Source organism: Telmatherina bonti (genome assembly GCF_933228915.1).
Source record: "Telmatherina bonti genome assembly, chromosome: 9".
Lineage (NCBI taxonomy): Eukaryota > Metazoa > Chordata > Actinopteri > Atheriniformes > Telmatherinidae > Telmatherina > Telmatherina bonti.
The window spans coordinates 29,499,844-29,525,394 of record NC_136627.1 but is presented as its reverse complement, the minus strand read 5'-3'; the positions used below and the strand labels follow the sequence as shown (position 1 = coordinate 29,525,394).

At 37.6% G+C, this 25,551-nt stretch overlaps 1 protein-coding gene across 1 annotated transcript; it reads right to left on the bottom strand.

Moving 5' to 3' along the window:
* Positions 1–1,880: 1,880 nt before the first annotated feature.
* wdr95 (WD40 repeat domain 95) lies at positions 1,881–25,274 on the bottom strand (the record flags this gene model as incomplete). The annotated part of the gene is made up of 26 exons (XM_079246039.1): positions 1,881–1,886; positions 1,954–2,138; positions 4,443–4,531; positions 4,885–4,924; positions 5,063–5,195; positions 5,779–5,837; positions 5,940–6,035; positions 6,160–6,322; positions 11,527–11,586; positions 11,953–11,998; positions 12,078–12,132; positions 12,222–12,301; positions 12,371–12,477; positions 12,582–12,684; positions 12,982–13,133; positions 13,341–13,446; positions 13,543–13,783; positions 14,257–14,326; positions 17,246–17,363; positions 20,168–20,214; positions 20,320–20,365; positions 20,449–20,541; positions 20,648–20,733; positions 21,037–21,267; positions 24,616–24,847; positions 25,207–25,274. 26 exons carry the CDS (start codon positions 25,272–25,274, stop codon positions 1,881–1,883), a joined length of 2,712 nt encoding a protein of 903 aa, XP_079102165.1.
* Between the last annotated feature and the right edge of the window lie 277 nt (positions 25,275–25,551).

Genomic DNA, 25,551 nt, shown 5'->3' with positions numbered 1-25,551 from the left:
TTTTTTCTGTCTGTCTGTGCATATGTGTGTTTGTGTTTGTGCATGTTAGCAAAGGATGATGAATTGCAGGTTTCCCAGATCTCCATGGATATCGTTTCCTTAAATGGTTGGTGCAGCAAAAAATAAATACCAGAGTGGCAATATATTTGTTGGACTGTACAAAAAGCAGTTAATGCGCACACACTATCCACCACACCTCACTCCCTTATTTGTTATGCCACATCACTCATTATTTTGCCTTCAGCAAACATGGCTGCTTCTTCATCATCATGTAGTTTCACTTCTGTATTCCTGCTAATAAAATTGCAGTCACAGAAGGGACATTTTCTTACATTTTTCTTTTATTTCAGCTTCAACAAACACTCCGAAACATTGACGCCAAGGGCACATTTGTAATTGCATTTTATTTTTAAATAAAAAGCCAGACACAAATGTTCAAGATTTTATTCATGTTACAATATATTTCAAGATGAGAAGGTTAATTAATGGTATCTCCATACATTATAGGAAAACATTTTAAAAACATATTAATATGTGATTGAGAACAACTGTCACTTAATATATTCATATTTTTACTAGGTTCTCAAAAGAAAGAGAAAATGACTCAGTGCACTTTTAAAAGCATCGCCATGCATCTTTCAAGGCTTCACTTATTTTATTTCTGGGACTTCAAAGTAGCTGATATAAGATACACATATAGGAACATAAATCTAAACAATAAGCTAAATGCCGTTTTAAAGTACAGATGAACAGCAGACTAAACCTGTCGCTTTTATGCTTTTATGAGGGACCCGTTTCAAATGCAGTCAGTCATATGATGCACTTTAGAGATTGTGTTTTAAACTACTGTCTATTTAAGAACAACTACAACTACTTTTGAGAAATAACTAAATACTTCTTTACTATCAAAGTTGTGATTTCCAGAGGTTTGGGAAAATTAAGAAACCAAAGTCAGTGTGGATAAAACATTTTCCAGATTAACATTTTCTCAACGTATAAAAATATCAAGTCATGTTCTGTGTTAATAACATTCTTGCTATGTTTATCATGGCATACATTATAACAGAATGAGAGCCTTTCTGCATTTTCAATAACCATTTAGCAAGTGATGCATACAAAAAGCTATAAATGAACAGCTAAGTCATGAAAACTTTACCAGGAGTGGTTTGGTTTTACTGTCAGAAAAAGTAGGGACCTGTAACTGGATGAAAGTCAGCATGTTTAGGTCAACAGGGTCACCTGATCCCAGTGAGATTATCTAATCTGAGCTACTTGTCAACCCAAAATAAGTGCATGGCATACCTGTCAGACCTTCATAAACATGGAGTACTCGTGTTTCACAAGTTTTATCATAGGGACCTACTCTCTGACCAGTCCACCTATTCCGTGTATTACTGCAAACAGACGTAATTCTTGCCATTATTTCACTCTATTTTCGTCTACTTTGATCTGACTTTATAGCATTGGATGTTGCAATGACCCAGTTTCTCAATTTTGATCAATACAGTCTAATCTTATTCAGTTGACTTCAGTTCTCCTGTGTGGCATATGAAGAATCAATACCAGTGAGAGAGTTCAGATGGTTCACTGGTGTTCAGTGGCTCTACAGAATCAAAGCCTTTCAGAGCGCAGGGGTTCGATCACGTTAGCTTGCCTGACAGTTTCATCACAGGGTCTGAAATGCAGAAGAAGAGATGCACACTCTATATATAAACCTGTCACCTTTCAAGCTGATACTGGTGTAAGACTGGCAGCACTCTGCTGTTTAAATGGTTGTAATCCAGTCACATTCAGTCCTATACTCTTTTGGGTGGAATTCATTTCCTTGTTTTCCTCATTGTCAGTGTCACAGATGCATGTCAGAGGAAGTTCAGCTGGGTTTAATACTGGCAGAGAGAAAGAGACAGAAAGTGAAGCAGCTCAGATAATTATTTTTGAAATGATGCAGCTCACCTTTAGTTCCCCTCTATCAGCCACAGTCTTGTCACGATTGATGGCTTCAGGAAGATCCGATTTTTCATACAGAGTGTCATCATCTGGCATACTGAGAGGATCAACCAGAACCTCATAGGGTACATTAGGATGCATCCACGATGAAGGGATGTGGACGTTCCAGATGTCAGGCTGCCCAAAGGTCCCTGTGCATGCACACCTGCTTTTTAATACACACTTTTTTTTGAAGTGCTGAACAGATGAGATCTGGTGAAAACTGTTGCTTCTTTAAATGTCAGATTTCTGGATTTAGCTGATTTATACATTCACAGAAAAAAAAACATCTTAATATCCATAGTTTTATAAATGCTTTGGATTTTAATGTACTATTCCAATATTCTTTAAGTTGGTAAACCTAAGTGTCCATCCATCCATCCATCCATCCATCCATCCATCCATCCATCCATCCATCCATCCATCCTTCCTTCAATCCATCCATCCATCCATCCATCCATCCTTCCTTCAATCCATCCAGCCATCCATCCATCCGGGATGCAAGGCACAGACTGGACAGATTACAGTCCATCACAAGCCACAATAACATAACACACACAAATCAAAATACAGAGCATAATGTTTCCGCTTGATTATGTTGGAGAAGCTTTAAAGTAGTTTTCAGTAAGCCATGGATTAAAGCAACATTGCACCATGTGTGGTAAGCTCTGTGGATGGATGATCTAAGGTACCAACACTTTTAAACTTTACAAATGAATCTGTTCATTTATCAAAATAGTCAACAATATGCATGGACAGGGCATGGAAAATATCCCAGTGTTCAGTAGACCTTGAACAAATTTTGGTTGTATTTCTAACTAACACATTGACTTGCTACTATATTGGCATTTGTCAGATCATGTAGAAGCACGTTGTTTGCTTTAGGGACAAAAACCCAATTAATATGATGTGTCGCTTTTATATTATTATTTAAAGACATGGCTTATAACAGTATAACTGAAGAAAATGTTCAATGAGAACATTCGTCCACACCTGGAATACAATAAAGGTATTAAAACAGAGACGAGAACATTTTAAAAGCACTCATTTTGCATAATGGGACTGTACAACAGGCAGTAAACTACACTCGGAAGAAAATGTTCATAAAATGTTTCCCATTACTGTACGGACACGTCTATCAGTCCAAAGCTGGAAATTCTGTGCTTCTACCGTATATGCCCTGTTGCATTCACAAAATGATACCATACTGGACAAAAAGATAAATGATTTTCTATAATTTGAAATAAGTTATTGAATCAAGTGTATCTAAGATCAGTTACTAATACCAAGTGTAATAATAACACGATGAATGTGTCGCTGGTTTTCTCTCCCTGTGCCATGTTTCACACTTTAACCTTCAAACTGAATAAAAATTTCCAACAGCATTGTCCGAATGGAAACATAAAACAGGAAGTAAAGTCTATAACTTGTATAAGGTAATCGTTAGAAAAGGTTAAATTCCTACTAAACATGAATTTCCTATCAGACTTTGCGGTCTTTGCAGAACTGATAATGTGGATTTGTACATCTGGAGATAAATGTGTGTCATTAGGATACAAAACATATGCCAAAAAGCTTCAAACTTGAAATTTGTAGTGGCGGAGGCTGCTCCAGCTCCTCCTAAATACTAATAAAATGGTGATGTGGTGTCATCATTCTTCTACAGATTTTTCACACAAGTGAATTTCTTGTTTATAAATATATGACTTTAAAAATTCAAGTTAAACTACTGTAAAACATTACAGGGAGAATTCCTTCACATTTTTATGTTATATTTGACTTTATTTTTACAGACTTTTCCTACAGTGTTTGTGAACAAATGAAGCTAACCACGTTTATTCCAATAATAGTATGCATGTGCTTTTACATCTTCATTGTGAAGAAGAAAATAAGCCATTTAAGTTCTGGAAAAGTAAAAGAACTGATAAAAAGCACAGATTCCAAACTGGCAACTTATTGTTAAAGTAGTGGCTTCGACAGAGACTTCCAAGCCATCCAAAACACTTTACAGAGAAAACCATTATTTATTCACACCCCATTCATACTTGGTGATGGTCGACCACATGTGTAGCTGCAGCTTTTGCAGGGGCAGGCAGAATCACAGCAGCCTGTACACACCGGCAGTCTCTCCAACCAAAAACACATTCATACACCAACAATGCCCAAAGACACAACAAGGAGATTAGGATGGAGTCGGATTTGAACCACCTGCCTTCCAGTCATTCAACAACCTGCTCCACCACCTGAGCCCACCCCAAGGTTTCAAGATCAAATCACAAAAAGTGACATATAAACTGTTTAAGCTGTCTGTAGGTGACATGCAAAACTCTTTCCAGGCTCGATGTACTATTTATACATTTTGCCATTAGATTGCACTGGACCAAAGGGAGCAGCATAAATCGTACACCGCCTCAATCACCTCTTTGGCTAATTAAGGTACAGAAAGTGACACCTACCGATGAAATCTCCCTGAGCACTCCAAAGGCGCACAGTGTGGTCGGTGGATGAGGTAAGCACCACTTGATCACTGTCAACAATCTGCAGGCTGGCGCAGAATAAAGACACATGCAATGAAAGAGAAGAAGTCATATTCTGGCAGAACACTCTTAATCATCCACTCTGTCTCTAAGTCTGATACCAGATGGACCTGAGGCAGCAGCTCACCTTGTCTGCGGGAGACCTTCCCACACACAGTCACATTACTCTCTGTCTACACCAGCAGAGTGAAGTTATTCTACTGCTGCTGACACTTCAGGGACGTGGAATGTTAGGATGCAATTAGCTTCAAGTTAAGGACAAAAGATGTCTGTTTGCTATTCAACCACAGTCATCCAAGAGTAGCGGGCTTCACAAGAGTGATTTGAGGTTGATGAAAAGCCACATGTGAATTTTACTCACCTGGTAATGGTGCTGGTGTGAGCCCGCCAGAAGGTTTCAGCTGAATGAATGGAAATTAAAAGCAAAAGAAAAAATAAAGAGAAACTCTAAAAACATTCTCAGAATCAATATTTCTTTATGTTTTACCTGCAGAGCCAATAAAAAAAAATCAAAATGTACAAAAAACATGTTTACTGACCTCTGGGAGATTTTTTCTCAAGGTTCAACTTCTCAATGTTGTAAACATAGATGTAACCAATTCTGTCAGCTGTGTACAGCCGCGTGTCCTTGTCTGCTTTGGCCAGTTTTATTATCTTTTGTTGAAATTTAGACTGAGTGAAAAAAAAAACCAACAACACACCCACCAAATTCATTGCTTGGTACAGGCTTCTTTTCAGCTTAAATGAACAGAATAAAAAGTGACAAAAATCAATCAGAAATATAAAACTATTATCCTCCTGTTGTGATGAAATGTTAACTTCCCCACAGAGTGATAACAGTGTTATCTAAAAAGTCTGACACAAACAACCATATAATCACACAAAGAAGCAAAAGAACTCACAAATAAACACAACATGAACTCCTGCTGAAATTCATGGGTTAGAATTGGTTTAATTTGAGTGTATCTATTTTTTTTATATACTCTGAAAGTACTATTTCTGCTGTCTTTAGAAACTATGTTAAATTTCCGCCTGGAGGAGACTTGATGATTTGTATTGCCTACCTGCAAGGAAGGTGTCTAGTTCTTAAAAAGAGCTGCAGCTGAACAAAGAAGCAGTATAATATGACTTATCTTATTCTTTATTCAGCAATTCTGGAGACAAGAGAGAGAAAAGCACTATTCCTGCATAGCCAAGAGGGAAGGCAAAAAAAAACCAACTTAAATCCAAAGAAAATAAATATAAAATAACTCACAGCTTTGAAGTTGCTCACAAGTTTTCCTCCACTGAGCACATTCCAGAGATTCACACAACCTGTAAAATAGAGAATAAAGAAGTAACACTGTGATAAAAGGTAGTCTGGAAGGTTGTAAAGTGCAGTTGTGAGTGGAAATTACTGATGTCCTTATCACTAACCTCTAATACCAGATGACAGTAGAGTTGTAGTTGAGGAAAACTGTTTCAGTCTGGGATTCTTCAGGAAAATAATGCTGGGAACACTTATGTCCAGTCCTGCATTAAAAAAAATAAAAAAAATAAATTAGGACAAATACAGGGCTTTGATGGCATCAGACTTCATAATCACAGAAGAGTTGGCAAAATGTATCATTCTTTTATTTTGAGGCTCCCAAAGGACCTTTAATATTCTGGTGCTCAGCTTCAAGCAAGTGGACAAACCGACAGTGTATGCATCCAGAAATTACGTTCCACACTATGATCTCTCCATCATAGCTGCTGGTGGCCACGAGAGATGGAGGACACTGTGCCACACAAAGGATGTCCCCCTTATGGCCATTCATCTGAGGACAGAAAAGCTTAAAATCACTTTCTTCTTCATGGGAGTGAGTGATATATCTGTCTTTTACTTGAACCATGTACACATGGTGAGGATACATAGAAGTAACTGCAGAGAAGGGAGTGAAATATGGAGTTGGATGAATGAATCAATAGATTTTTTTGTTTGTTTTTTGTGCGATAAATAAGTAATGAAAAGCTATTGAACTCAGTCAACAACTAAATAAATGGCAGAAAAAAACCAGTAAACCATGTTATTTCGCATTCCCACACAGCTCAACAGATAAGCATAAATGATCAATGAGTATGCACACTTCATAGAGTTACTGATGGCCTGAAAGGTCATTGTCTGGCACTCTAAAGAATAATGAAAAAGAGAAACTCTGAAAATATGTCAATGAACTGCTGAGAAGAACCCTGAATGGAGAATATTAATAAAGCTTCACTTAGATGTCAGAGTTTTTCTCTTTTTAAAATGAGCCTGTCCAACTGTGTCACACGTGGATTAACAGCTCATTCAATGTCAAACCCCTGAGCAAGCAGACAAGCCAAACATTACTCCTGCTGCTACACTTCACACTGAGAAAAAAAAAAGATTCATCTCCTTTTTTATGAGCTCATTTCTCACTGAACTCAACAAGATTTGCTTGGAGTGATGCAGCTAACACGAAACTGTATACACGTGCCAAATTCAGGAAGGCAGATGGCAGTTGGAACTGTTACATTATATTGCATGCCAAAGTGAAATATTTAGCTCATCTGGGTCAAGTTTTAAAAGTTTTATGAGATGCAACACAACACTGACCATCTGGAGGAACAGAAAAACCCACAGTGATGTGGAGGCTCGCTGGCTTTGGGGAAGGGAAGCACTACATATAAAACAAACCATTGATCTTCCTCCTGCAGGCCGTTAATGAAAAACAATTTCAACACAGCCCTCTGCTGATAATCAAAGAGGTCACTTTTCTTCTTGGTCACTGTAATCCAATCTTTCTGTGCTAATAATGGGTGTCTTTGGGGGTGAATGAAACCACCGACCGTAATGAAAGAGATTTAAAGGCTCTAAAAGTCACCTCATTCAGTGGATCGTACTGCATTAGTGAGAATCATTTTTCCCTCCTGTGGCCCACGTGGAGCGCTATGCCCTGCAGTTAGAGATAACTGGACCACATTAAACAGCCAAAACCAGATAAAGCTACTGTCACCAGCTGTTTATCAAGCTCTCATGCTATAATTCACCTTCAAAAGAACAAAAAAAAAGCTGTATGAAGCAACATGACCTTAATGTGAGCTTTCACTCGATCAGTAACAGTAATTAAATCTTTAAACCAGTATAATTTGTTATTTTGTGTCCCTGCGCTGTTTGGATGAGCTGCCTCAAAATGGTTTTAAACAACAACTTCATAATGCATTTTCATAAAAATGAACATCCTTGTTGCTCAGGAAATAAGCTGTTAGGGGTGATCATGTGAAAGTTTCCACTCTGCCACCAACAGATCCAAATGTTTGATCATACAATACCGTTATATCAGCTAGATTTTCAGAGATATACGTGAGAACAAAATGCTGAACACTGTCACCAGTGTGTTGTTGCTGCATGTATGCTGCTATAGGAATACTTCCGCCTGCATAAACAGCGGAACCACTAAAACTGGAGCTGCAGAGTTTGCAGATGACAAAAAGAAATGGTTTCGGCCTAATAACTAAAAGAGAAGAAAAAATATAAGACAAAACACAAAAAATGTAATTTATAAAATACAATAAAATAGAAAAACAACAGATAAATACATGAACAATATGCCTTGTGTCCTGTCATCTTTTCAAAATATTGCTTTGCTGTCCGGTTTATATCACAGGTTTATTGTACATTTTATTTGACGATGTCTGTATAAAATACTGTCTTCCAAACATTTGTTAATCTGATTAAATGAGCATTTAATCTCTTGAGGTTGAACAAAATTTTAATGCACTCTCCGGACATCTTCAAGGAACATCAATGCAGCTGGCAGCTCTTTGATGCAACAAAACTCCTCAATATAATTATGTTACTTTCTGAATACAGAAAATTGTCTTTTGCTTAAGTACTAATATGTTAAATACATCCTAAACTATTATCCAGGAAACTTTGGCAATTTAAATGCCTTAAATACTGATTAACTTGAAAGAAAATAAAACATGTCAGTAAAAAATTATAAAGTAATTAAAACTAATTAACTTTTGAAAATACCACATGGCAGGTGAAGAAATTAAGTTTAATTTCTACGGGAAAAATCTAAATGCTATCAGTAATTCTGTTTTATTTTTGAAGGTAAAAATGTCTTCTTGGAAGTACTGACAGAAATTTGTGGAAGGTAGCTGACACCTCACTGCTTGAATAAAATTTTTTCTTCTCCAGGTTTTGCTGCACAGCAGGGGAGAGATCAGGGGGGCTTTGTAGCCCATTTCTCTCTGAACTTTCCAGCCAGTCAGCAAAACTAATTCTCAGGATGTTCTAAAGATACCGTGCTATCTGTCCGTCTGTTATATGAGCGCAGAATGAGCAGGAGAACTTTATCTTCAGTGACTGGAGCACACGCAGACTGAACGCCTCCCTGCAACCTTTCTGCTCAGGATAATCATGAAGTTAAAGCGGAGTAAAGTGTGTGTGATTCTGGTCAGTCAGACAAGTAGTCTGAAATAATACTAAAACTTGACTTCAACATATCTAGAAAAACAACTACTGTTCATGTTCATTTATCTACAACATAAAAACTTACATTTCTGTCTACATATCCATCCCTCCATTTTTTTTCTTTTTTGTTTACCTGGGTCTGAGTTACAAAGGGCAAAGCTGAGCTGCTCAAGGCTGAGACATAATCTCTTCACCGTGTCTCAGATCTGCCCCTGGGGTCTGTACTATGAAGCAGGATTAATGTCTTGTAGGTAACTTCAGGTTCATCTCCAGGTCTGTGGGTCTGTGTCACAGAACTGGTTCACTTCACACTGAAAGATATCACCATGGCAACTTTTGGTAGAAACAAAACTTGCTTTGCTTCTCAGCTGCTTATGTTCAGGATAAAATATCATAACACGTAAGTACCACCTCTTACCAACAAATTCCCCTAAAACAGATTAGGACCATGTAGACTTTCTCAGAACCAGAGCCTTAAACTGTTTGCACCAATAAGCTTCTCTGAGCAATATCACAAAAAAAGAGTATTGCTGATTTATTTTGTAAAACTTGTCCCTAAATCTGTTGATCCCCTTCCCGTTCTTCATTTGCACCTGAGGGCTGTTTCATAGCTGTAGAATGAAGTAACCTCAGAAAAGGCGGCTGTAGTTAAGGAGGAAGAGCAGTCGCCTTGCAACTGGAAAGTTGAAATTCCAGGCTTCCCCTGACTATGTGCCAAAGTGTCCTTGGGCAAGATACTGAACCCCAAGTTGCCCCCTGATGTGCCTATTGGGCCATGAGTGTGTATGTAAGTCGCTTTGGATGAAAGTGTCCGCTTAATGACTGTAGAATAGAATAGATAAGAGACAAAGTTAGGCTTGACCAAGTCATATCAGATAATTCTGGCTTATGTAATTTCACATACAGCAAAACATGCTCAGGAGGAATGATTGAGTAAAGCCAGCTTTAAGTAGACAGAGCTGAATGAAAGATATCATAAAGTGTATTATGGTTGCTGGTTTGTTGGACTGAGCTGTCTGCAAATGTAGTACAACCATGTGACTGTGTGAAACATCCAGCTGGTGTTATTTGTCCTGAAACTCTCTTTTATGTCAGTAAGTCTTTCTCAGCGTTAACGCTTTTTCATCCATCACATCAATGTACTCGCCACTTTGACAGAAGAGACGTGAGTACGTGGAATTTATGTATCGATCTTATCGCTTATTACTCTGAAAACAACTTTGCATGTTGATTGGTAAAAATAAATCACCTCCACCACCACGGTAATAAACACCAAGCCTGCACGTATTTAACATCAGTGTGAGCTGCAGCCTTTCTAACTACATTTGCTGCCACCGCTGGTACTGTGATCATCAGTATAATGATGATGATCACAGTTGAATCTAAAAATTGCGAGTCAAGGGGCCTAGTTATGGTTTTATAATGCTAGATCATCAATGAAACCTAATGCACAAAGGGCAAGATGAAAGCAGAGTAAATGTTTAGATGTTTGTACAAAAAGGGATTTGTGGTAGGTCTAAATCTTAACTGGAGAGTAAATTAGAGACATCAGGCTGGTGTCTGGTCTGGTAGCCGGATCTGGAGCAGGCTGCACAGTTATCTTTATTACCATTTATGTGACTCAAAACCAAACCCAAAATATATGTGTATACTTAGTTCAAATTTGTTTTTGCATTTATTTTAATAGATTAATATGACTGTATGTGATTTTAGCCAAATTAAATAGTTCATTTAAAGACGTGAAAAAGATAACTATGAACTGATGTACATTGTGTGGATCAAAGGATATCAGATAGAGATGTGAATCTAACAACAACTCACGATTCAATTCGATTCCGATATTTGGGCTGACGATTCAATTCAGAATTGATTCTCGATTCAGCATATTTTCAGTTCATAATCATTACACTTATGTAACAAAAAGGGAATAATTTCCCAAGTAACTTCATTCTTTGATAAGCTAGAACATGTAGAGAACTTTTTTTGTTTGTCATTTTTCTTCATTTTAAAGATCAATAAAAATAATAAAAATGACAAAACAATTTTATGATGGGTTATTTTTATTTGCTTGTGATTTTCAAACAATAATATCGATTTGAAAATTGTGAGGCAAAAAAAATCCAGATTTTCTATTTTTTAGATTTGGTTCCCCACCCCTAATATCAGAGTCTTTAACAGCAAAGCTGGATTCTCCTCCTGTGGACTGATCACCTACAGGAGGTGCTGTAATTGTTATTGCATGTGAATTCCTTGGCATGTGAAAAGGCCTTGGTTGTGTAAAAAAAGCTGTTTTCACAGATGAACATAAAGTTTTGTTGCTTTAAATAAAAAATAAAAAAACTGCCTTCCCTGTGAATATTATAATATGAATAAGGCTAGCATGAAAAGAAAGATGTACTTTTTTAAACAGAGGACAATTCTGTACTTATGTCAGAAGGATACAAACTAAGTCAGGGTTTATTGGAGAATTGGTCGCTTTGACCTACCTCGACATTGACAATAAAGTTATTGTTAAAATAGTTTTCAGTACATAATCACCAGATCATCCTGCCATGAAGGTTGTGGCCTTTGGACATGATGCAGGTCCTGAACATTATCCTGGTAAAACACAAATATTCAGTCAGAAAACAGCTATATTTCACATCTTTGTATTTATGCATTTTTGATGACTGGAACATCCTATGAGGATATAACCTGATCATGAAAAGAAGAGTCACTCACGATGGAACAACAACAAAAAAAAAAAATATGTACACCTAGATCTTACATGTCTGGTTTCATTACTAAAGCCCATACAAGCTTTGTGTGGGATGAATAAGTTCTGCTTATAATAGCAATGTGAAGAAGTGCTAATTAGATGCAACATGATGAAAGAATGGCACAACTGGAGAAATAATTGGACTGAGGTTTCAGAAATGCAACAGATCAAAATACCTTGAATTGTGTAATTTCTTTTGTACTCACAGAGTAAATGTCAATCCTCCGGTCTCTTCCAACAGACATCACATAGCTTCAAACATAAATCACAGAATCTCAGCGTGGATTCAAACATATATTCATCACTTTCCAAGTATCTCATCATCACTTACAAATTCCTGTGAACTTTGAGAAAGATGCAGTCCAGCACTTCACAACGTTTACCATCTTCAGGAAAAATGGAAAAAGACTGATTATTCCCACTGCTTGGAATATTGCTTGAACGACTATTTGCAGTAAAAAGTTACATTACCTACCCTTCTTTAAAGTCTTCAGACATTGACCATTGTTGAAGTTCCACACCCTCAAGCATCCATCTCTTCCCCCTGTGATAAGTCTACAAACATAAGAATATATAAGTATTGGCTCAAGAGGGGAAAAAGTGAACCCACTTCATTAATCATACCTCCTTCCTTTAGAGTCAAATGTCATGCATGTGATGGAGGTCAGATCCTGTCTGGCATCAAACTCTAAAACCTGACGTCCGGTGTCAAAGTCCCAAACTTTCACTACCTAAAATCCAGAACAGCTGACAGTAATGTGCCTGTTTTTAAACAAATTTTGCGTCTTTTTTAAAGTGCTGAGTTAGTCAGCGTGCAAAGCACTCATTTACTCACAGCGCCTTCACTGCAGCTCACGACTTGTCGAAACTCCTCGCTGTAGCCGCTGCACATTACAGGCTCATTATGTGAAACAGTGAAGCGACTGTGTAGCCTTGGCCTAACCAAAATAAAAAAAAATAATCTAATGAATGATAGTGAGATTGATATTGAGGGGCTGTTGTCATACGCTGGCGAATGTTCAATTTATCTATTTTTAGAGTGAAAGCAAGGTGTAAAATCCCCCGACAGGAAACCTTCAAAATGATCAGCTGGAGTTTTTTTTATTATTATTTATTTTCTTGACAATTTTGCAACCCATCACCCTTAAATTAGTTCACTTGAGGAATATTTCTTCAGAGTACATTGGGAAATCTATGAATAGATAAAAATAGAGCACAGAGATGAGACAACCAACCTCAACTTCACGGGGAGCACAGCCACGCAGTCTGCTGCAATGTACAGAGATTTCATAGGAGGGGAATAGGAGCATGCCGATATATCCCCATACAGCTTACTGACTTTGGGGTCTGCAGTGAACAAACAATACTGATTCTGAATGTGCCAAATCTGAAATAAGAGTAGGTGAAAAGCAGGAGGTTATTTCTTACTGTTTATATTACACTTACCACTTAATGAGGTAATCAGGTGCAGAAGGATTTTACACAGACTAATAATATAAATGAAAAAATGACTCGTGATTGTGTTTCTAATAGACCTTTGTACTATCAATATTATCAATGTCTGTATTCTAATCAACAAAAATGAATGATTCACCTTGACTGTGGCATCCGTGGAGACAGAGAAGATCCGATTGTCCTCTGAGGAGATACAGACGGAGAAGATGGGAGCAGAGTGGCCTCTCAAAACACCAGTAGGTTTCCTAAAGGAAAAAACTGAATTAGGAAGAACATCCAACAACAAAAGTGGTTTAATGACACCTGTTTCTAATAAAGTCAACCAAATCCTGGTTGCTCACCCAGAAAAATATGGGTTCCACAGCCGTATGAGTCTGTCCATGCCTCCAGTCACCAGCAAACTGGGTTTCTCACAAAGGTCAAAAGTCTTCACACCTTTGTAGACCGTGAAGACAGTCTGATCACATAAAGCCCGGACATGGGGAGTCCAGCTCAGTTGTTTTTTTTTGGTTTTACTCCCACAGCAAATCTCATTTATCTCATTTAACTGCTGAGCAGAATCTGTTAGTGGCAGCACACAGCCTTAAGATGAGAAAAAAATCACAAAAAACACAACAAAATGCATTACATTACAAAGTCTTGTTTACATGCATCCATCAAAACAAGCTTTTGGAGTGAGGGTAAGTCATTATAGAAATAAATTACCTTGCTCCAAATGGACATGCTCCCATATTGGCTGATCACCCATTTGTGATTGATGACTCATCATGAGTCATTTCTCACAGTTCTCCAAGCAAACTGCTTAATGTTTAACACTAAGCTTAATTACTGTGCAGTGAAAAGTGGCAGGATTCAGTGCTTCATTTTACCAGCATCTTGTGAAACTATATCATTATTTGTTTGTCTCTCATGACAGAGTCAGTGTGGGTTCAGCACTGACTGTTAAGTGTCTATATTTAGCGATAGTGACAACGATAACTTTGTTTGTTTGTTTGTTGCTGCACTGAATGTATTGTATACCAAAGAAGCCAAAAATAAAGCTGAAGAGAAATTACCTATAACGAGAGAGGAAGATTCTTCACTTGATGAAGAGACAACAGCTTGAAAAGCTGGAAAATATTTAGCCTAAATTCAGAAAAAAATGAAAATCACAGAATGATCACTTTAACAAATAATAAAATATTAGAAAAAATAATGAATTCTGTTAGCAGATATAAATATTCCTTTAGCATGACAGATAGTTCACTCCTTTAACTTCCCAGTTTGTTTCAAACTCATCTTGAGGAGGAATCTATATGGCATATATCTACATAGTCTACGGAGGAGAGGACATTTTTTTCAGCCTCAAAGTCTTTCTATGACCAACATACAATGTTTACATAAGTTTTCTTTCTGATCGGACATTCAATCAGATTAAAAGTGGTCCATGTAAACCTAGCTAGTGATAGATCTGCAGGAGAGTAGTTGTGTCTCCCAGAAGGACTGCAGTCTCCAGCCATCCATTTATTTTCTACCACTTATCTGAGGTCAGGTCAGTGGGGCAGGAGTTTAATCTAAGAAGCCCAGCTTCCCTTTATATAGAGGACTTCTTCAAGCTCATTTGAGTGGCTCCTGAGGTATTCCCATGCTAGCCAAGACACCGTCCCTCCAGTGGCTCATCCCTAACACTTAATCCCATTGGGATGTACCTGGAACACTTTACCTGAGGGGGAGGGGTGGGGGATTCTTACCAGATATATGAGCTACTTGATCTGGCTCCTCTGGAGAAGAGTCCAACTTGAGCCCATTCTGGATGTCTGAGCAGATCCAGACACATTGCAGAGGAAACTGACATCACCCCTCTGTATGAGTGATTTTTTTCTTTGCGTCATTACCAACACCTCATGACTATAGTTGAAGGCTTGAACTGGTAACTTCAGAGTTTTGCCTTTTGGCTCAGTTCTTTCTTCACTATAAAAGGCAGATGCAGAGTCTGCATGGAGGAGGAATGTGATTTTGATTTTTTTTTTTTTATCCTGATTGTAGAACTGTAGACTAACTCTGGGGCTGCACGGTGGCGCAGTGGTTAGCACTGTGGCCTCACAGCAAGAAGGTCGCTGGTTTGATCCTTGGCTGGTTTGGTCAGTGGCCTTTCTGTGTGGAGTTTGCATGTTCTCCCCGTGTATGCGTGGGTTCTCTCCGGGTACTCCGGCTTCCTCCCACCATCCAAAGACATGCATGATAGGTTAATTGGTCACTCTAAATTGTCCCTAGGAATGAGTGAGTGTGAGCGTGAGTGTGGTTGTTCGTCTCTCTGTGTGTGGCCCTGCGATGGACTGGCGAGCTGTCCAGGGTGTACCCTGCCTGTCGCCCAAAGCCAGCTGGGATAGGCTCCAGCTTCCCCGCGACCCTGAATTGGAATAAGCGGTTTGGAAAATAAATGAATGAATGAATGGACTAACTCTGTTGTTCCAGCAAGACTGAAGGGTACATCTCAACCAATTTCAACTGAAGTGTGTCTTAAATGGATATTTTACGAACCATTTTGGCTATCTTTTGCTGTCTCTTGATTGTGATTTACACCTGAGATGATTTAAATTCCTGTCTTTTGTCATAAATTCCTCTCTTTTGTCTTTTGTTTAGATATTCTGTTCATAATTTTTTGTGGACAGAATTTGTAGGTGCAACCAGGGTGTTGAGAGAGTCCATTCTGGTGGACTCAGGATTGGGTCCCTGCTTTCTGTATGATGTGGTCCTGTTTGCTTTGTCGGGTTACAGTTTTCAGCTGTAATTGGAGTGGTCTGCAGCCAAGTGTGATGTTAGGGTGAGGATCAGCACTTTCACATCTAAAGACCATAATCTTCAGCTGTAAAAAGGATGACTGATGTTTGGGTTGGGAATAAATCTTAAGTGGAAGACTTTGAGTATTTTTTGGTTTTGTTTGCAAGTAAGGGAGGGGTGAAATGGTGACAGGCACAATGGTGAGGTGTCTACACACTGTAATTTTATGGGACAAAGAAGACATTTTACAGAATAAAAAAGTCCATTTGACAGAATGAATGCAATGCAAAGTTTCCAACGCAAGACTTGACAGCAGAACAACTATTAGTGCCTGCGAGGTTGAAGGGACAAACAGAAGCTACTTCTAGCACCTGAATGACCCCCAGACCATGACAAGTAAAAACCAGTGATCTGAAACAAATGGTGACCTATTTTCTCACTTTCTTCTTACTTACAATACCACAGCAATAATGGTGATGGAATCATCCACTTTGTGGATGATTCTCTGTGACATGAAGAAAGAGACTATTCAGGAGTGAGGGAGTGTAGAGATACATGGACACATCCTGAGTGACAACTTCTTACGTTTCAATAGCACACTGACCGGAACAATATCACAAAAACACTCAATAGTTTCTTTTGGAAAATTCTGGTAACGCCCTGGAGACCCTAGGAGCCTGTATTCTCTTGTTTTCCCGACAGCTTGTCCCTTTTGGGGTCATCACAGTGAATCATGTGCCTCAGTCTCCAAAACATTAAACATTTCTGATTTGGCACACGTTTTACTTTGGATGCCTCTCCTGACACAACCTTTGATTCAGCTTTGGTACCAGTACAAGACACACTTGATGCATTCCAGTCTGATCTATGAAAAATAGCTGACACTGACTCAGCCAGCCTGGTTGAGCTTAATCTTCTAACAGAAAGAGTTACAAAAACCTACAAAGCAAACATGTTCAGCTTGAAGAATTGTTCCTCAGAAGACTTGAGGCTGTCAAGTACATTAAACCAATACGTTCCTACGGGGTTTTTTTTATTGTCAAGATAAAAAAAAAAAAAGACTTCAAAGACCTTTTTTTTTGTTTTTATGGCTGAGAATGATGTGCAAACAAATGGGGAAGAAAATGTAGGAAATTGATTTTAGGATGAATTTGAAACTAAACAGAACAAATTCAAGTAGATCTGAGGTTTTTTTTGGGTTTTTTTTTTTAAATTTTCTGTCGACATATAACATTATTTGTTTTCAAGGTAAGTCAACATCAACACAGAAGCATGAAATTTTACCTGCGTCACCCAGTCACGGTGAACCTTCCATCTGATAAATGTCACATTTGGATGAAGCGCTGCATTGCCAATTGCTATGTTGGGTATATTTTCAATCTTTGGTAAATTATTCCATAATCTGGGAAAAAAGGGGAGGAAGTATGCAGTCAGCTCTAAAACCAATCCAAGTTTATGAAATGCAGCATTAAAAAGACATGATAGCTTTTTGCTTGTTGTGAGCTGGTGGGAAACAAAGGTGTTATTTCAATTACATGATTGTATAGATATGCTGATATACAGTTGCGCTCATATTTATTCATACCCTTTCATTAAAGAAGGGGAAAAACAGCTGCCCGTAAAAAAGGCTGAAATTGACTAAAGTAATAATAAATAAAAAATTTTATGAAGTTAGAAATTAGAATTGGAAAATCATGACATTATTTTCTAATTCTGGTTCAATAGAAATATTTAAAAAAAAAAAAAAAAGCAAAGGAATAAGATAATTTATTACATATTACATCACTCATAAACTAATATTTTGTTGAACAATCCTTTAATGTTTCCTCTACAGTCAGGTGTTTTCTGTTCCTCTCAGTCAGACTTCTGTACCTGTCGACAGGTATTTTGTCCTACTGTTCAACAGAAAAGTGCTCTAATTTGTCCAGGACCAGTTTGTTTGTTTGTTTGTTTTCCTTTCTTCAACTCAATTAAATGAAAAAACAGTGTCCTATATTATTAATTATGTTTTTGCACATTTTTTGTGATTGTTCTTTTTTAAGTCTCCAGTTATTTGAGTGACTGTTGTAAATTCAGCCTTTTCTTTAATGAAAGGGTATGAATACATATGAGCACAACTGTAACTCTTGGCTCGGGCAGTTCATTTTATTGGCGCTTGCACTTTTTTGCCATCTCACCAGTGATGTAGTCCAGGGTATACACAGGTATACGGAGTATACCTTCTTCTTTTTCAGTCAGCATTGAGTATACCCACTTCTAAATCCCTGATACTGCTTTTACAATTACAAGCATCCCTACACATGTAGCTACGATGTCCAGCAGCTCAGCTAAGGTTACTCATGCTACACTGGTGCAGTTAGCATCAGCTGTGTTGACTTTGGCCTTAAAAGGATATATGATAAAGATATATGTATTTATGTCTATGAGCCTGTCTCTTACTAGTCTATGGGCCAGTCCTGGTTTACTCATTTCATAACTCTTCCTTCCAGAAACCGAAGAGCAGAAATTATGTGACAATGAGAGAACTACAGATGGATTTTTGGGGTAAACTAGAGTAGTCTTACCTGTCCTTTTTTCTGAGTTTTTCTGGGCTACTTTTTTCTGTTTTTAAAACAAGGATGAATCATTGAGAGTATACCCATTTCTTGAGGGACCACTACACCACTGTGTATAACATAATAAAAGCCCCTTGATCTCCTCTGCAAACATTAAAGTCTTCAATCCAAATTAGTTGAATTTGAATGATGCATATCAACAAGTAATATAGATTTATGTTTTCCATAATCTGAATCAAAGAAGGATAAAGTTCAGATACACTCAAGATTATTTTCAGTGAAATACATGAACTGTTTAAAGTCTAAAGCTCCTGTATTCTCTCAGTAAAAAACCTGCATAATAACAAACAAGAATCAGATTTCCTAAATTGGATACCACATATTAAAGCCCTGAATTTGCTTGTGAGAAAAATGTCACTTTCTTAGCAGCTCATATCTGCTTGAAAAAAAGCTTGTTTAATTCAGTTTCTGAAAATATTACAAATATATTATTATACAATATGAAAATGATGAAAATAGAATTAGCACAAAAAGTATGGAGATTTGTGTTTGGCAAATGATTTATCCCCTTTAATAAAACAAAATGGTGTTACTATGTACTGTGAAACCTTTACAATTTAAGTATTACTCGTAAGGATCATGTATCTGTGGAATGAGCAAAACAACCAAATGTGTCGATAATACTCCAAAAATGTGGCAAAATCACATCAATATTCTCCATTTGGTATTCTCTCAAAGTTCATTGTCAGACTGGGTGACCACACTCCACTTTTTATTGGTATTTTTTACACTCTATTCAATTTGCACTGTCAGGTACATCATTAGTGTGTGGAAGATCCGTGCACATCCACACCACAACACCTCCTCAGCTGGTCAGCAGCCCTTCCTGTAGGATGGCATATCAACCCTCAGGCAGGAGTAGTTGAAGGTTAACCAGTGCGATTGAGCCGGTGTTGGGCATGTACAGCATCCGCAAGCTGATCCCACAATTTTTCAAGTATAATCTGGACACACGTCAGGTCATTCCATCTTCTCCACTTCCAAATTCTGCAAGTAATCTGTTATGATCCTGACTCTGCAGGGGAGATTGTTGTTGTCCCGGGGAATGAAGTTAGTTACTCTGGAAACACTGGCTCCAGCTTCTCATTCTGACATGACTATCAGTTAGGTGGCCAGTCAGATGCCAGTCATACATCTGTGACTGACACACATCTAGCAGTACTTGAATTTCAAAACAAGAGAGAACGCCAGCAGGGGAAGATTGCAGGGGATTTTACCACATTTTGGGAGGCACAAGTCACACATTCAGCTGTGTTGTTTATTCCAAAAATGCATGAGTCTCAAAATGACTAAACACGCTTTCCAAAGATGTGTAATACAAAACTAATCAATAATAACAAAGATGGAAAATAATCGACCCCATTTTCTCATCTTTTTTTTGCAAAGTTTACATAATCTAAGAAGTAAACAAAAAAGATCCATAACTCCCCATGATATGATAGCAGTAATACCTATATGTTTTAGTCATGTTATCTTGTTATCATACTCTCTAATTATTATTTCATTAAGACAGAATAACAGTTTTAATGCTGGCTAGTTGAACAGTTGAAGTAAGAGTGAGAAGTAGGTTTTATTAGAAAAACAATATTACCTGAGGGTGTCTTGAGCAGAGGATATCAAAATTATGGTCACACATCCCTGCAACACAAGCACAAAAATCATCCTCTTCTACAATGAAAAATTAATTTTCCTTTCTTTCTTTTTTTTTTTTGGTAATTGAATCAGTTTTAACAATGAACCCACCTCAGCATCTCCGTACAGAACACAACATCTATCAGGATCAGTGTAGCTGCAGTAAAACAGGACAAATAACTATAAATTAGTAAATAAAAATGATTATTTATAGCATTATAATGCAGCTTTGTTACTTACCTGCAATCTAAAGTTAAAGGTATAGTGCTCAAGCCACTTATCTGACAGTAAGGCTCCAAAGAGAAAAGTTCATAAATTTGGATCTCTTTGTCACTGAAAGATTAAAAAAGCATTAAACAAACACACAAAACACCAAAATATGAAGAAATAGTGTTTTCCGTAAATAATTGCGTATTTATTTTTTGCTGTTTATTATTACCCTGTTCCAATCATCAGCTTATTGTGTTCCATCATCAGTGTGAAATCGCTCACCCACTTTGACTTTCTATTAGCAGGTCCTTCACTCTGTAAAACCAGGAAATTCACATGTTGATAAAATACAATTTACCAAATATAATGAGTTTTGACACAATAAAAAGCAGACTAATCTCTTGGTGAGAATATGGACAATAAAAGCTAGTAGTCATCTGCATGTTAAAATAGTTTGTTTTTTTAAACCTGAAGTACATTTAACAAAGAAGGCATTTAGAAACAAGACAATGAAGCTAAAAGCAGCAATATTTCCTAACATTTTGTAGAGTCAGTTGTTATATTGTGTTTTGTTGGTGGCTGAAGTACTGAGAAAAATGTACAAGTATTAAAACATACAAACATGTGTTTGGTCTCCTGGGGTGTAAGATCAGGACTCCAGTGACAAACGAACCCGTCTTCTCGTACTGTTACCATGGCACCATCAGGAGTGAAGTGAATGTTGACATTGGGAATTCCATGACCATAAGTGTTCATGATGGCTGGCAGTGTGAAGGCAACCTGCTCGTTGCGTCTTACGATGTTCTCCTTCTCTTTATGCTCCTGCAGCATGTATGTGCAGAACTCCGTCTGCATCATATCACATAGATGACGATCAGAGGTGATTGTTGTTCATGGCTTTAGAAGTATCATTCAGGTCATTTTAATATATCTGGATACTTAATCTTCAGCTTTTCAAACAAATACAACTTCATTTCTTCAATTAGATGTCAGCAACACATGTAAAAATGGTTACCTCGGTGTAACATGACAGATTCTAGCTGCTCAACAAACCTGGACCTTTGTTGCTAGACTTTTTATTTCATGATGAACCAAATCTGTTCTGCTGGTTAAAGGTCTACTGCAGGCAGGCCAGTTTCGCTTCTCCTGTATAGTCATTCTGTGATGGATACAGTATGTGGTTTAGTATTGCCTTGCTAAAAATTTTCAAGGTCTTACCCTGAAAAAAGATGTCTGGACCGGACCAGATGTTGCTTGATAGCTGCTTTGTAAGTTTCAGTATGGATGGAGCCTTCACAGATGTGAAAGTTACCCACACCACTGACATGAATGTTACTCCATATCATCAGAGATGCAGGTTTCATGGTTTCCAAAATAAATGTCAAATTTTCATTCATCTCACCCTAAAATTGTTTACCCCCTTGCCTTTTGGCCATTTTAAACGGGCCTTGGCACAGAGAGCATCGATTCTGGATCATGTTTGCATATGGCTTCGCGTTTGCATGATAGAGCTTTAATCTGCATTTGTGGATTAATTCATTCATTTATACATTATCCAAACTGCTTTGTCCGATCAAGGGTCACTGGGTAGCTGGAGCCTATCCCAGCAGTCTTTGGGCAAGAGGCAGGTACAACTTGGACAGGTTGCCTGTCCATCGCAGGGCGCATTTGTGGACTATGTAATTAATTATATTGACAAGAAGTGATTTTTTTCAGAGCCCATGCAGTGATTATGAGACTCACTACATGGGCTCCTATTAAATAAACAAATAAAGACATCAATATCTGTTTTTATAACAGAGCTGCCAAAGAAAAAAAGAACTAATAAAAATAAATTTAAAAAAAAGAAGCATCAGCCTTGAACTTTGGCCTTGACCTGTACACACAGAGATTCCTCTCAATCCTTTTGATGAAGGTGTAAAGAGCTTTGTTCAGAATTTTTACAGACTGGCAATCTGTGTCAGAAATGCTGCTTTTACACCAAGTCATGTTACTGACCTGTTGTCAATTAACTAAAAACTATTAGCTGCTTTTGATTTGCGCCAGTTCCTTTTCCAGCCTTTTGTTTCCATTTTAATATTTCAGAGATGTGTTGCTGCCATCGAACTGAAAATAAGCTACTAAATTTTAATCTAACAGTAAAATGTCTCGGTTTCAATGTCTTATTTGTTATATTGTTTTATAGGGGAAAAAGCAAAGGTTTGTAAGATTTACAAATGAAGGCATTCTCTTTTTATTTACATTTATGCAGCCTGCAAACATTTTTTGAAATTAGGGTTGTAAGAAATCAAATTTTAACAAGATATTGTCATGCATTGCAAGTGTACAAAAATGACAGACTTTTTTCTGTTTTAGAAACCTTACTGCCTGTGAAAAATATGGAGAAAAACTCTGTAGAAACGGAAATTGAAAAATTTCATACACTCCTGTAACAGGACAAGTGTATACCAGCAAACAGCAACAAGTGTGAATGAGCAAATTTGTTCAGTTTTTTTCTAGCTATACCTACTCCAAACAAATCATGACTGAACTTTAGTTGTCAAAATGCCCATTGCATGTGACGGTGACTTAGCTTCATTGCATGCACTGTGACAATGAACAATTGAGTCGTGTGAAACACTGCGTGATGAATATCACCTCACCCATGAAATCTTTTCATGACCTAAGTAATCAATCTTCTTGAACAGCCCATGAATTTGTGCATTGCTCTGTGAAATCCAAAGAACAAAAGAAGCAAGAACAATAAAACATTTCCTTGGTGAAACTATTAATTATAAGTAAATAAATAAACAAAATGAAGGAACTCAAGAGAATATGAGAGAAAAGAGACACACAGAACACTGTCATGCGGTCTCACCACATTAGGCAAACCCAAGCACTTCCTCAAAATAAACCCAAATTTCCTCACATCGATGCATCCCGAGCCGCGCATTTCCTTTATAAAAGAAAAAATTATTTATTTATATCATACCTTGGATATGAGTAACCAGACTGACAGTGTTTAAAAAAAAGATGCAGTTCTCACTGTACCTCAAAGGGTCGTTTCAGTTTTTTTAGATTATCCAGTGATATCTTCTCATCAAACTTAAAAATTAGAGAGAAAAAGGTGATATTTAATATTTCAACACTACAACAGCACACAAAAATGATATTTATTTAATGTTGCTCTCATATTTTTTTTTTTACCAACCACTCAAACTTACTTACCAGGCAATTCATAAAATCTGATAGCTAAAAACATAAATTGCGGTTAGAGAAGAAACACTGTATATTTTTGTGGTGGCGCATTGTCTTATTTTCTAAAGACATAATAAATGTTCCATATTTGCATTGGCAACCACTTTAGGACCACTGGCCAGATAACATGCCACACTCTCATTTTGGATGATACTGAAGTTTTTGACTGGTTTCCTAGCAACTGATCCTTGATCCTTGAAGCTCTTTGATGTACCATTAATAAATAAGAAGGATAAACAGCTTAATTCCTCAAGGATGTAAGTAGAGTTGAGGTTTCCCTACAGTATTTCCTGAATTGGGCAGATAACTGTTTAATCAGTCATAGTGATGGAAGTACTGAAAGTGCTCACATAACCTCGACTGCTTTCCAAATCCCTTTAAAAAAGACACACAACTTTGAAGTCCCAAGCCTGCTCCTCCTAATCTGTTATGGCACATTACTCGTTACATTAAGCAGGAGAGCGTAACTGACATCTGAAACTGAAACCCACACATTTGAGCCAGTGTATTTGCAACACATCCTCCTAGACCAGTCTATCATTCCTGTCAGCTTGAAAGCTCAAATTTGGATCTGCTGGAGACCTTTTAAGTATTTGGCTCCAGAACAATGTTTGGTGTTTTTTTGTTTTGTTTTTTTTTTTGATCTGAAGCACTCTCAGCTCTGGCATAAAATGTCCTGCCCGACGTACTGTCAGACCGCAAATAAATTGATCATCAGCTTCATTTAAAGTGGCATTTTTTTGGCATTACGCGTTCATTGTGCTCCTCCTGGGGGAGTTTAAGCCAGTAAGGTTAAGCACAACAGCACTCTGGTGACATCTTCAGGCTAATAGTAGCAACTCTGATCAAGTAGGTTGATGTCAGGACTGAAAGCCTTGAAATGCACCAAATCATGTAGAACTTTTTCATGGTGAAACAAAAAAGCTGGTATTTATACAATCCTTTTATTGAACGCTGTACCTCAAAGCTCTGAGATGAATTAATAATGCGGTGTCGTGATCTTGTCATTTGAGCTTTATCTCCAAGTGTGACAGAGTGTCTTCTGTTGTTTTGTTTCAGCAGCTCTCGCACCAACCATTCAGGCTGCTCCTCACCAACACCTACTCGCCAAGGTGTGAGGAAGTCATCTGCTTTTTCTGGCCCAGCTCTGTTCCTTGCCCTCTCTTCTGTCCCTCTCAGCTCAGACAGGATGCTGCAGGATTGGAAATTTGGATTAAATATGTAAAGCTGTTGTGACACAACTGTTACTGACAAAACCCAAAGCAGATGACAGGTGTTAATTAAACAGCATTATTACAGCTTTGTTTTTACATCATCATCCTGTTTAATCTTTGGAACATGATCGTGACCCCAAGGTGACCAGAATCCATGTGTAACTCACCACTCAAGCTCTATGACTACAGTAAACACTTTCTGAGCAAAGTCAAGAAAGAAAAGGTCTCAATTATGACTTTTATTCAACTGCTTCAAATTTTTTTCTGAACTAAAGCTTCCTATTCACTTGATTTATATTTAAATTGGAAAAAAGATGAACAGAAAGCAACAGAATACCTGGTGACATGTTTGGTTTCTAATCTTCCAGAAGCTGATGAAGAACGAAACTTTTTCCCAAGCGGCATTCCTGATAACGTCTGTGTCTTTAAAGCTGATGTGATGTAAGACAAACAAACAAACAAACAACAACAACAACAAAGAAAAACAAAACAAGAGCTCAAGGGCTGAGCATTCCTTCAGTCCAGCCTGTAAACATGGGTTAATCAGACAGAATTACCTGACATTAGTCCACCTGACTCTTGCTCTAACATTACACCTGGGCAGAGCAGGTGGTGCCACGGTAACTAAGGAACCAAGAGTGACAACTGAGACTTTAAAACTCAAAACATGATCTTGTCCTTG